The following is a 12,871-nucleotide window of genomic DNA, read 5'->3' on the forward strand; positions in this document are numbered from 1 at the left end:
CACCACATACCAACAAAGATGTTGTGTCCGCCGAAAACTAACAAAAATAAATAAATATTAAAAATTCTCTCTCTCTCTCCTCTCTCACTCTCTTTAAAAAAAAAAAAAAAGTTCCTGAGATAGCTAGGACTGCTTGGTCTGGGCAGTATGATCTTTCAATTAAATTCCATGATGACGTTTATACACACACACACACACACACACACACACACATTTTATATATTTACACATATTTATTTGTTTATTGTACCAAGGAAATTGAACCAGGGGCTCTTAACCACTGAACCACATCCCCTGGCCTTTTTATTTTGAAACTGGGTCTCACTAAATTGCTTACGGCCTCGCTAAGTTACTGAAGCTGGCTTTGAACTCACAATCCTCCTGTCTCAGCCTCCCGAGCTGCTGGGATTACAGGTATGTGCCACCACACCTGGCTTAGCTCTTTTTTTTTTTTAATACTTATTTTTTTAGTTGTACTTGGACACAATTCCTTTATTTTATTTATTTGTGTTTATGTGGTGCTGAGGATCAAACCCAGGGCCTCACACTGCTAGACAAGCGCTCTACCACTGAGCCATAGCCCCAGCCCCGCTGGCTTAGCTCTTAATGATTGGAAATCCAGTGATAGTCTTTGGACACCAACATAAGATCCCCTTGGGTTCTTAGGAAAGGTGTGGCAGTGACAGGCTCTGCCCTAGAACAACTAGATTAAAATTTCTGGTGCTGGAAACCTAGGATTCTGTGTTTTTATAAACATGGTAAAGTTTGGCCCCTGTGCAAGATATGGAGGTCCTTATTCAGAATCCCTGAGGCTAGAGCTCAAATTTCCATGTCCCCTTCCTGCTCTAACCACCTATGGTTCTGGGCAGAACTCATTTTTTTCCAACTTGATCAGCCACATTTCTGCTGCCTTACTGGTCACTCCACAGACAGATGCCATTCCACCAGGACTCAACAAGCATGAGACAATAGTTATAAATTCATAGGTCAGAGGATGCAGCAGTCTGGTATTTGCACATATGACTTCCTCCCATGTCAAAAAGAGAACACCAACTTACTCCACCCACCTGTCACGACTGTGTAGAAATACCTCCATATTTTATATGGGACTTTTCAGTCAGGCATGGTGGCTCATGCCTGGAATCCTAGTGACTCAGAAGGCCAAAGCAGGAGGACTGCAAATTTAAGACCAGCCTCAGTAACTTACTAAGACTGTTTCAAAATAAAAATTTAAAAAATCTGGGGATGTGTGTGTGGTTCAGTGGTAAAGTGCCCTTGGGTTCAATCCCCAGTACCAGAAAAAAATAAAAATAAAAATAAATTAAAAAATGAATTTCTGTGAACATGGAAATGACTTTCAAGGACTGTAGACAAGTTACTGCCAACTAATTTTCCAGTATTTGTAAGGATGACTTGGATTTCAACTCCAAAGTACTTTGAGCACTTGATATAAGGAACTCCCCAGAACTCTAGAACAGTGATATAGAAAAGAATAACACGTGACTGGGGGTTTGTAATTCCGTGGTAGAGCATGTGCTCATCATGTTACAAAGTCCTGGGTTCAATCCCCAGCACACACACACACACACACACAAAAGTGTTTCAAGAGCCTTATTATTGTGGTTGATAAGTGACTGGTTACTTATGTTTAAATATGGTTAAGATGATTAAAAGGCTATTAATGAAGCTCGGGCATAATTTGGATCTTTTGTAGATCAGCTGACTTCAATCACTTTCTTTTATGGATGGTCACCATGAAAACATGGACCAAAGGAATCTGAATAACAGTGCGAGTTAGTTCTGAGGTTAGAACCCAGGGCCTAATGCATATTAAGCAAGCACTCTACCATTGAGCCACATCCCTTTGTTTTTAGAATAATAGTATCTCTGTTGCTGCATCCCTAAGCTCTGTCTTTCTTTCTTTCTCTCTTTCCAGATCCTAGATACTGGGGTCCCAAGCTGATGATAGCAACAAAAAGAAGGCTACATAGAGCCTCCTGGCTGCCAGGGCTTAACCAAAAATCTGCAAACACACCAGCATTAACTCAGGAGGTTGCAAAATGCAAGGAGAGAAAAAGGTAGGAATACAGGAAGGCATATGCTAACATCTTAGAATTCTTTTGTTCATAACAGTAACAGTAATGGCTACCGTTGATTGTTTACCTTTGTGCTAGCCCTGGGGGAGAGTCCTTTAATGTAGTACCTTATTTAATTCTCATAATACTCTCCCTCTCTCCAATCACCAGACTAGAACTCTAAAAAGTCTCAATTTCCTTACTCTCTTTCACAATGCAGCAGGGTTCTAAAACTCAAATCAAAACTCAAAGAAGATGGGGGGTACCGCTCAGTGGTACAGCCCTTGCCTAGCATGCATATGGTCCTGTGGTAAATCCTCAACACCATAGAAAAAGAAAAAAAGAGAGAGAGAGAAAGAAAGAAAGAAAAAATGACATTGAACCATACCATTTGAAGAGATTTGCACAAAATAGTGAGAAAAGCAATAATCAGAGAAATAAGGGTAATATTACTCTCTTAAGAAACAACCTATCCTGGGCTGGGAGTGTGGCTCAGTGGTAGCACACTTGCCTAGCATGCACAAGGGGCTGGGGTTCCATCCTAGCACCCAAAATAAAATATAAAAGGAAACTCATGAAAGATAATTGTGTGTCCAAATAAGGAGAGGGAGAGAAACCTCGGTGAAGGATATTTAATGTCAGAGGGAAACTGTACATCTGGGCAGAGATGAAGACAGCGTGCCAGGCCATCCGGGCCTGACCTGCCCACATGTCCTGTTGTCCATGAGGCCTCCCTTGATGGATGACAGCAGCAGCAGTACAAGTTTTCTTTCCCTGTGAGGGAGGACTGTGCAAGGTTTGCTGGGTCCCGTGTTGCACCTGGGTTTCCGCAGCCCAGGCATAAAGACTCAGTTAATGTCTCTCCAGACATGGCAGGTCACATGACCCCCTTTCCTCCTGGGACAGAAATCATAGCAGGAGCTAGTGAACTGTGGAGGAAGAATGATTCTTGCTGGAAAGACAGGCCCCAAGGGTTCTCAAGAGGTGCAGATTCCTTTGTGGTCACTAAGGTCCAAGTGACATTGGACCTCTCTTCCGTGGAGAGGAAGTCAGTCTTGCAAATGTGGATTCTTATGTGTGCATATTGATAGGAAAGTAAGAAAGCATTGGGCCCCTTACGGAATCAATTTATATTCTGAGCAAGACCTTGCAGCCATCAGGATTTATGCTGAGGTCCTGTCACCTTGCACAGGGCCTTTTGGCCTTGTGGCTGGGGTAATGGGGGCACTTATATACCCAAGAGGCTCCAGACTTCCAGACAGGATCATCTCCTCCATCTAACCATTGCCTCTTTCCTCAAGGCCATGATGGATAGACAGTAAATAATTCCGTGAACCTACATCCTGAGAGTCCTCACCAGAGGGAGGGAAAGAAGCCAGTTCTCTCTCCCACTGGGAGCAGAGAACCAGCAAAGCCCACTCCTCAAAGATTGCTAGCGTCTCTTAAATAAGCTTTTCCTTTCCATTTTCTTCTTTTAATTATTTATCATCCATCCATTTATTTATACAAATATAAAATATATTTATATAGATTTATATAATATAGACTTTTGTGAGGCAGAGTGGAGGAGAGGGCGGGGAGAGCAGGACCCTCCCGGGTTATTTACAGACATACTGGTCGACAATCTCCGTGCATTTTTTGCACTTGACAAAGCAGCACCAGTGGAACTTGCAATGGCAGCGCTCCACCTGGACGCTCTTGAACTGGTCGTAGCCACGGCCACAGCACATGAGCTCACAGCCGTCCATGCCCTCCGAGGTCTTGTTGCAGAGGCGGCCCTGGGTGCCCAAGGAGCCCGTGGTCTCATTGCGCAGGCAGTAGTCAGGGCTGGGGTCTACGTAGACAAGGTCCTCTGGGGTGGGCTGGTTGAAGCGGCTGTTGACCAGCTCCAGCTTGCCCTTGCGGGTGATGCGCATGGCAGCAGCGCTGTCGTACTTCTCCTTCAGCTGGTCCCCCACCTTGCGGAACTCAGCCAGCTGGAGCCAGCAGGTCTTGAGGCTGCAGGACCCTGAGACGCCGTGGCATTTGCACGCTACATCTGCCATCTTATACACAGCCTGAGCGGAGAAGAAGAAAGAGAAAATAAGAAGAATCCCCGACGGAGGAGGTTAAGAGGGTGGTGAGGACCAGGCGCCAAGGGGCATGCCTGTAATCCCAGGGACTCGGGAAGTTGAAACAGGGGAGTCGCAAATTTGAGGCCATCTGAAGCAACTTAGCAAGACCCTGTCTCAAAATTAAAAAGGGGCTGGGGGGCTGGGGCGGTAGCTGGGGGCAGAGTGTTTGCCATGCACATGCAAGGCCCTGGGTTCGAACCTTAGTACCACATAAAAATAAATAAATAAACTACAAAAAATTTTAAAAAGCGCGGGGGGGGGGCGGGGGGGGGGCTGAGGATATAGCTCAGTCAGTGGAGTGCTTGCCTAGCATGTACAAGTCCCTGGGTTCAATCCCCAGCATTACCACCACCAAAAAACAAACAAACAAACAGACAAATACATAAAATTTTAAAAGGGCTGGGGATGTGGCTCAGTGGTAAAGTGTTCCTGGGTTAGAACCCCAATACCATAAATCAATAAAAAAGGTGGGGAGGGTATCTATGGGCCAAGTACACAGAACGGCAAGTAGGGAGAGGCAGATAATTTTCAAAAATCTTTCCAGGATCCTCAGTTGCTCAGATTGAAAGAAAAGAAAAGAGAAGAGAAGAGGAAAAAAAAAAAAGAAAAGAAAGAAAGAAAAAAAAACAAAGAAAGCATTACACAGAACACTAGAGAGGCAACACAAGACATTTCTATTTGCTTACAAGAATAACATTTGGGGGCTGGGGTTGTGGCTCAGTGGTAAAGCACTTGCCTCGAATGTGTGAGGCACTAGGTTCGATTCTCAGCACCATATATAAATAAAAAATCAAGGTCCATCAATAACTAAAATTAATAAATAAATAAAATTTTAAAAAAAAGAATAGCATTTGGTGCACACCTGTAATCCCAGCAGCTTGGGAGACTGAGACAGGAGGATCCCAAGTTCAAAGCCAGACTCAGCAAAGGCAAGGCACTAAGCAACTCAGTGAGACCCTGTCTCTAAATAAAATACAAAATAGGGCTGAGGATGTGGCTCAGTGGTTCAGTGCCCCTGAGTTCAATCCCCAGTACATCGCCCCCCAAAAAAGAATAGCACTTGGGACACTTTCACTGTTTATCAATTTCATATTCTATGAAATGCATTAGACTAAATTTGTCATTTTTATAATTAGAAAAAAACCACCCTTCCTCCTTCCTTCCTTCCTTCCTTCCTTTCTTTCCTGTTTAGCAAACCTAGGACCCTTGTGCATGCTAGGCAGGCACTCTACCACTGACCTACATTCCCAAAAGAACTCCATCTTTTTTTCTTTCTCACTTTTAGTGCTGGGGATTGGGATTGAACCTGAGGCCTCAAGCATGCTAGGCACATTTTTTTTTTTTTTTTTTTTTGAGATGGAGTCTTGTGGTGTTGCCCAGGCTGATCTTGAACTCCTGGGCTCAAGCAGTCCTCCCACCTCAACCTCCCAAGTGCTGGGACTACAGGTATACACCATCATGCCCAGTTCAAAATTTCAGTCTTGGTCAAAGTCTCAATCAAATAAATAAAAAACCCTAAAATATGCCCAGCTTTTCCACAATCTGGAGCACAAGTCAGAAGAAAACCAAGAAAGAATTAAATGGTCTCTTTTCCTGTGTTGGTATTTGGTCACTAACTCCATAGTCATCAGGAGCCTCCCATGAACCATCACATCTGTAAGCAAAGCCACAGTCTTCCACCAAAGCACCTCCTAGACACTCCCCAGAAGATCCTGTAAGTGTGGAGGAAGGTGCAGACCATGTGCAATAGGAGAGCAAGCTGGTGGGCCTACCTATGGGGTAATTAATTTGAAAACAAATCTACTCCAGAAGTCACTGAACTTCAACAATGTGGCGTGGATTTGAACTTGGGTTATCCCAAATCAAAATTTAAAAGCAAGAGTAGACCAGAAAGCTGCTTACAAAGTGCTTTTCAATGAAAGCATACTGATGCATTGTGTCAAATAACCCTGGCAGCAGGCCCAGAGTGCAGATGGCAGGATAAAAAATGCGCGTCTGCTTCAGAACATTTTCTTATGCCACAGCTATTGTCACCAACCGAGTCAGGACTCGTTTTTCAAGGGTTTCTCTTAGCTTTCTTTTCAAGAGTCCCCAGATTGTGTCTTCATTCAGTGCTAAGCAGAGACCACTGCAGGTGCAAGAAATTGCATAACCATCATCAGCTCATAGGACTATTGTCAAAACTCTTCCTGATTTTTTTTTCCTGGTAGGGAATTATTCCCATTATTTTATGGTGGAGAAACTGAAACTCTGGGGAATCTCAGTAATCTGTCTGGGGCCACCCAGAAGGGAGCCAGAATGGCGATGACTTCTGCTCTGCTCTCCAATTTTGGGATTTAAAGGCAGCTTAGGGTAGGGAAGGAAAGAAACCCCACCCCAAGGTTAAAGGCAGCAGCTCTAGGCCCAGGGCACAAAGGAACTGACACCCATCCCAACAGGCACTTCAAAGAAAGGGACTTCAATTATCCTCTGGCCCAAATCCCCTGGGTCTGAGCTGCAGTCTGACATTCCTCTGGAAATGGTCCCTGGTGTAGAGGGGGATGTCAGGCGCCTGGAACTGCAGAAAGAAGGAAGTATTAAGGGTCTAAAACTGTGTACTTTGCCACTAAGCAACTAGGGGAAGAGGATAAGCATCTCTAACGGGAATAAACTCTCAGGAGACCTGGGGAAGGAGAGTCAAAGCCAGATTTTGAGGAGTAAGGACAGGAATTTCAGCAAAACAAATTGGAGAGGAGGAATGTCACTGCCTTCCACTATCTGAACATTCATTCCAACCTTCCTTACTCCAAAGACATTGTTGAGACTGCAATATTTGTATTTTTTCATATTTTACTATTAATCTAATTAATTAATTTAGCATTAATAAATTAATTAATATGCCCCTTTTGTAGGAGAAGGAGGAGGGAGGGAAAAAAATCTCAGTTTTCGGCCTTTCCTGTTTGCTGACAAAAAAATAACAAAATGTGGGGCTGCGGGTATAGCTCGCTGGTAGGTTGCTTGCCTGGCATGTGAGAGGCCCTGGGTTCAAGTCCCAGGACTGTGATCATAATAATAGTAGTAGCAGTAGCAAAATGCTTTTCAAAATGTTTTGGTCTTACTTCTTGCCCTCTGGCAATGCCCTGAGTTCCTTTCCCACATCTACCTAACAGTGTGACAAGCTTGGAATATGATAGGAATGTCACGAGGATTAGGCACAAAGCTTTTTATCTGAAAAATGCTTAGAAACCCTTGATGGCCAAGCAATACCAACCCACTAGTCTTGCCATCAGTGTCTACAAGGGAGCTACCAGGGGCTCTTAAAGGCCAAGAGAAATTTCTGGCAGAGTATACCCAGGATTTATTTTAATGGTCAAGATGTCAGATCACAGATCTTTTTTTTTTTTTTTTTCAATCCCTGCCTCCACTTAGTCCCTCCTGGAGAACTTTCTGTGTAGGTGTGAGGAAGTGGGAGGTGAATCCCTTTGGCCTCAGATAGTGATTGATGGCAGAGGCCTGTTTCTTGGAATAGGGATAAAAAATAGAGAGGGACAAGAATTCCCAACCTAGAGCAGACAGAGGCAAAGGGAGAGATAAAGGGCTAGGGAAGAGGTGTGGAGACTGGAGGAAGGAGTCCCCCCGCCCCTCCCCGCAAGCCTGGGAGACAGAGGAAGCTAGAGAAGGTGTGTGAGCGAGAAACAGGGCAGATGGAAGGGAAGGAGCTGCCCAGATAAGGCCCAGTGCAAACAAACAAACAATTCAGGGCCATAAAGTGAGGAGCCAGCAGAAGAGGGGTCAAGACTGTGACTGAAAGGGGAAGAGCAAATGTCTCCCGCTATCCCTCCAGGGCCACAGATTAGGATACATGCCTGGTCACCTCAGCATCTGCCACAGTGCCACATGGGGAGCTCAGAGCAGAGACTGCAAGTGGCCTCCTCCATGAATTTGACCTCTTACTAGAGGGGGGAATATGGGAACTTCTCTATGCCTGGTCACATGTGTTCACCAGTTCTTGTAAAGAAATATAGATGGCAATCCCTGTCCTCGAATAAGGTAAAAATAGAGTGAGAGATAAGATACCAAGAAAAGTATAAAAACAATCCACTGAGGTTCAAATGTGAGACTAAGGGAAATGCAAAAGATGTGAAGGACTAGGTGGTATTTGAGCTAGGATTTTTGGTGCGGGTAATCAGGGACTGAACTCAGGGGCACTCGACCACTCAGCCTATTTTGTATTTTCTTTTTGAAACAGGGTCTCACTGAGTTGCTTAGCACCTCAGTTTTGCTGAGGCTGGCTTTGAACTTGCTATCCTCCTCCTGTGATTACAGGCATGCACCACCCCACTCAGCTGAGCTAGGATCTTTTACTTTGTTGTTTTGTTTTTGAAGCGGGGTCTTGCTGTGTTGCTCAGGCTAGTCTCATACTCCTGTACTGTAGTGATTCTCCTGCCTCAGCCTCCTGAGTAGCTGGGACTACCTCACCTAGCTAGGATCTTGAGAATGGGTAGAAGGTAGGCATTCAGGAGATACACCTATCTCACTGATCACTCTCTGCTCCCTGAGTTAGACACCCAGGTGGACTGCCAAACAGAGGAGGCCTGGGGAGACTGGCAGCTCAAAAGATACCCAGAGTGGAAGTCATCTAGGACAGTTCTAGTCTCTCTGCTCTAGCTTACTCCGTAATAACCACAGACTAAAGCTAGGACCAGAACTCCTATGTCACAGACCAACCTCTTTTTTTTCTTTTTTGGTACCAAGGATTGAACTCAGGAGCACTCGACCACTGAACCACATCCCCAGCCCTATTTTGTATTTTATTTAGAAACATGGTCTCACTGAGTTGCTTAGCGCCTCACTTTTGCTGAGGCTGGCTTTGAACTCTATCCTCCTGCCTTAGCCTCCTGAGCAGCTGGGATTACAGGTGTGTGCCACCACACTCAGCTCCACATACCCATTTCTGACTTAAAAAAACCAACAACAACTATCCTTTGGATGGGACATATAAGGAAGACATGGATAAATAACCAAGTCTAATTTCTACTTGATGTCACACAGTGGATGATGCTAGGTCTACACAGGTACTGAGTCCTGACAAGCCAACATTACAAGATCCTGACTCATAGAAAAGACATGTCCAATTCCATTTATTTGATATGTACTCCTATAAAACATCAGTTGATGTTTTGAACTTTTGATATATGAAGATAATTTTTGATAAGACATCTTAAGAAACATATCTATATCCTGTTATTGAATCACCAGTGAACCAACCTTAAACTTCTGACCTTATTTCTTCTCAAGAAATTGCTGTTCTTATTTTTTAGCTTGTGTTGGGTTTTGCTGCGGCGTCTCACTGGGGACTCACAGTCAGCTGGCTGGACACATCCTAGTGAAGAAGTGTGTGCTGCTTCCTGAGAGGCACTTTGCCAATGTTCAGACCTTTGCACTTTCTAGGGGGAATCCTAGAGGCCCAGTCACATTGCCCTCCAGTGCCTGTCAACATCCACCACACTGAACAAGCTAAAGGCAGAGCTTCCTGCCTGCAGGCTTCCTGTGGCAGAGGCAGACCAAGGCGGAGCCAGACATATGCTTGGAGAAGGATGCTCATGAATAAGGTGCAGGCAGAAAAGGGGCATGCTCTCGGCACTCCACAAAGGGAAACTGCCCGAGAATGTTCTGCACAAACGAGAAGCCAAGCTCCCCTAATTTCAGCTTCTACTGATATTGAAGCTTAGAAAGTGGCTGTTTTCAGTTGAAATTGATGAGACAGGGTGCTGCAGCCTTAAAAAGACGGCTGTCTTTTCTCATTTCCACTCTTGTTTTAAAAAAAAAAAAAACCTCTTCGCAGAGACCTGACACACCTGTACTGCTCTGGAGGATGAGGCAAGAGGACCACAAATTTAGGGCAGCCTCAGCAATTTCAGGAGACTCTGTCTCAAGATAAAAAAAATAAAATAAAATACAGGAGCTGGGGTGGTGGCTCAGTGGAAGAGCACTTGTCTAGCATGTGTGAAGCACTGGGTTCAATTCTCAGCACTGCATACAAATAAATAAAATAAAGGTCCATTGACAACTAAAAAATATTTTAAAAAAATAAGATTAAAAAAAGATAAAAAACTTCCAGCAGAAAAGAATGCTTGTTTGAATGTGCTTTTCAACTAGTGTTCTGGATATGTGTAGCAGCAGCTCTTAAAAGACAGCTCTGGGACTTACCTGAGCCTTTAACAAATCATAAATCCTAGGCCAGGTCTAATGGCCTAAACTGCTAATTGTCTTCTCTGTTTAATTGCAAAGGAGGACAGTTCAGGTCAAGGACTCTGCTCCATTAGTCTAGAATCCTGTTCCAAATATTACACCTAAGTTCTACAGGGACAGAAGTCCTATGAGGTGACAAGTAAGGTTTCAAAAATGAGATTCAGGACCAAGGCATGAGATTCAGCACATACTCAGGAGGCTGAGGCAGGAGGATCATTTGAGCCCAGGAATTTGAAGACCCAGCCTGAGCAACATAGCAAGACCCTGCCTCAAAAAACAAGCAAAACAATAACAACAAAAAGTGACAACTGAATGTGGCCAATGGGAAGCGGAGCCTTGGGAGGGGGTTTGTTCAATAATGGTACCTAGGTCAGCAACGTTAAGGTCCTCCTCAGTTGGACATATGCACACTGCCTTCATGGCCAGGCCACAGCTCCTGGCTCAGCCCAGGATGGGCCAACTGGCCTGCGGTGTGTGGGGAGGGGAGGGTGGAGGTCCTTCTTACCCTTCGACCTGCCTCGTTGTTCTGCAAGTTCATGAGCACTCGGCCCTGCTCTTCTGATCCCTTGGCAAAGTTCTTCTCCCGTTCCCGGGCATCCACAAACTCCTTAGCAAAGCGGTAGCCATACTCCACATTGTCCCCACAGCCACCCCACAGCCAGTCCCGGGGGAGGTCCTTGGGCCGTGCTGTCCGGCTGCAGCCACAGGTAGAAAGCTCACCCTCGCGGCAAGCGCGGCTGATGGCGTTCACCACCCCGGCGGCGCTCACAGCGTACGTGAAGGCGGTCTCCCGGCTGCCTGCAAGAGGAGACAATACGGTGTCAAGAAGGTCTTTCCTTTTCTCCATTTCCTCTTTAAAAAAAAAAAAAAATTGTAGTTGCAGATGGACAGCATACCTTTATTTTTTTATGCATTTATTTTTAAGCCTCTGCTGTGTCCCTCCCAGGGGTAGGAAACACTGTCTGGAGGCGCACTTTCTCTTCCCACAGCTCTATTTGCCTCTTTTTTACCCCTGCCTCTTGCCCTTAGCTCAACCCTATGAGGAATCCCCCCAGGCCTGGCCTCTACTCATATTCATTACAGAGAGGTCTATAGGACTCGAAGATTCCCGGGAGAAGACCTCAGTTGAAGGAGGATGGCAGCCAGAAATTTATGGACCACATGAGGCCAGCAGAATGAGACGGAGAGAGAAATCATGGGATCAATAGTAGAAGACTGCATTCTAGCAAAAATGTCTCCCTCACAGATGCAATTCCTCACCACTCTGTGAGCTACACATCTGTCTTTTTTATTGCTGCCGTTATCTAGCAAGGTAGTGGCAGAGACCAGGAATGGAAAGTGAACTAGAATCTCACTGTCCAAGCTGTTTCCCTCTCTTTTCCACAGGATCCACACTGCCTCCTAACTCAAGAGCAGTAGGGAACCACACCAATGGCACCTACAATTTCAGACACTGAGAATGGTCCCTCTAAATATCCAGACCACTTCCAACAGAAAATCCCAACTATATTCCTTTTGATTTCTGTAGCAAATCGCTTACCCCCCATGATTTATGTTCTACTTCAATGAAAATGTTTATTAAAAAACAATGCTCAGCCTCCAACGTGCATATCAAAGATAAAAATGAGACTTCACATCCACCAGGGTGACCATCATCAAAGATACAGCTGATAACAAGCTGGTTAAGGGTAAGGAACCCTCCCGTGCTGTTGACGGGAATGTTAAATAGTGCAGCTGGTTTGGGAAACAGTCTGGCAGTTCCTCAAAAGGCGGAACATAGAGTTGCCATATGACCCAGCAGTTCCACTCCTAAGAATGTACCCGAAGGACAGGAAAACATGTCCACAGGAAAACTCACACATGAATGCTCATTGTGGCATCATTCATAATAGCCAAAAGTAGAAACAACCCAAATATCCATCTGTGGATGAATGGATAAACAAAATAGGGTATTGTCCATACAATGGAATATGGAATATTATTCATCCATACAAGGAATAAAGTCCTGACACATGCTACAACATGGATGAACCTTTAAATCATTATGCTACATGAAAGAAGCCAGGCCACACAGTATATAATCCAGACTAGGTAAATCCATAGAGACAGATTAGTGGTTGCCTTGGGCTGGGGGATAAGGGGATGGTGAGTGACAGTTAAAGGGTGTGCACTTTTTCCATGGGGTGATAAAAATGCTCCAGAATTATTGGTGATGGTTGCATGCCTTGTGAATATACTAAATGCCATTTAATTGTATACTTTAAACAATGCATTATAAAAACAAAACAACAACAACAATAAACAGTAAACTGTAAGGGATGTGAATTATTTCTCCATAAAGCTGTTTTAAGAAATAATCAATAATACCTATGCAGACACAGATGTGGAGGTGGGGAGTGGTTCTTGGCAATAAACAGGTCCAATCCTGGTCTCAGCACTGGGCAAAACTTT

The 12,871-nt window shown here is 44.6% G+C and overlaps 1 protein-coding gene and 1 long non-coding RNA gene across 3 annotated transcripts in view; one reads left to right on the forward strand and one right to left on the reverse strand.

The window, feature by feature from the left end:
* LOC144364986 (uncharacterized) overlaps nt 1-12,871 on the forward strand; it is a 46,568-nt gene that overhangs the window by 27,134 nt on the left and 6,563 nt on the right. For both annotated transcript variants that reach the window (XR_013423215.1, XR_013423216.1), the window contains exon 2: nt 1,937-2,078. This is a non-coding gene — a long non-coding RNA (uncharacterized LOC144364986). The remainder of the gene's footprint in view (nt 1-1,936; nt 2,079-12,871) is intronic.
* Wnt5b (Wnt family member 5B) overlaps nt 2,694-12,871 on the reverse strand; it is a 113,610-nt gene continuing 103,432 nt past the window's right edge. The window contains exons 4-5 of the mRNA XM_005333979.5: nt 10,926-11,218; nt 2,694-4,132 (exon numbers count right to left, since the gene is read on the reverse strand). Of these exons, the coding sequence (XP_005334036.2) occupies nt 3,674-4,132; nt 10,926-11,218 (752 nt within the window). The 3' untranslated portion in view covers nt 2,694-3,673. The remainder of the gene's footprint in view (nt 4,133-10,925; nt 11,219-12,871) is intronic.

Source organism: Ictidomys tridecemlineatus, chromosome 6 (genome assembly GCF_052094955.1).
Source record: "Ictidomys tridecemlineatus isolate mIctTri1 chromosome 6, mIctTri1.hap1, whole genome shotgun sequence".
Taxonomy (NCBI): domain Eukaryota; kingdom Metazoa; phylum Chordata; class Mammalia; order Rodentia; family Sciuridae; genus Ictidomys; species Ictidomys tridecemlineatus.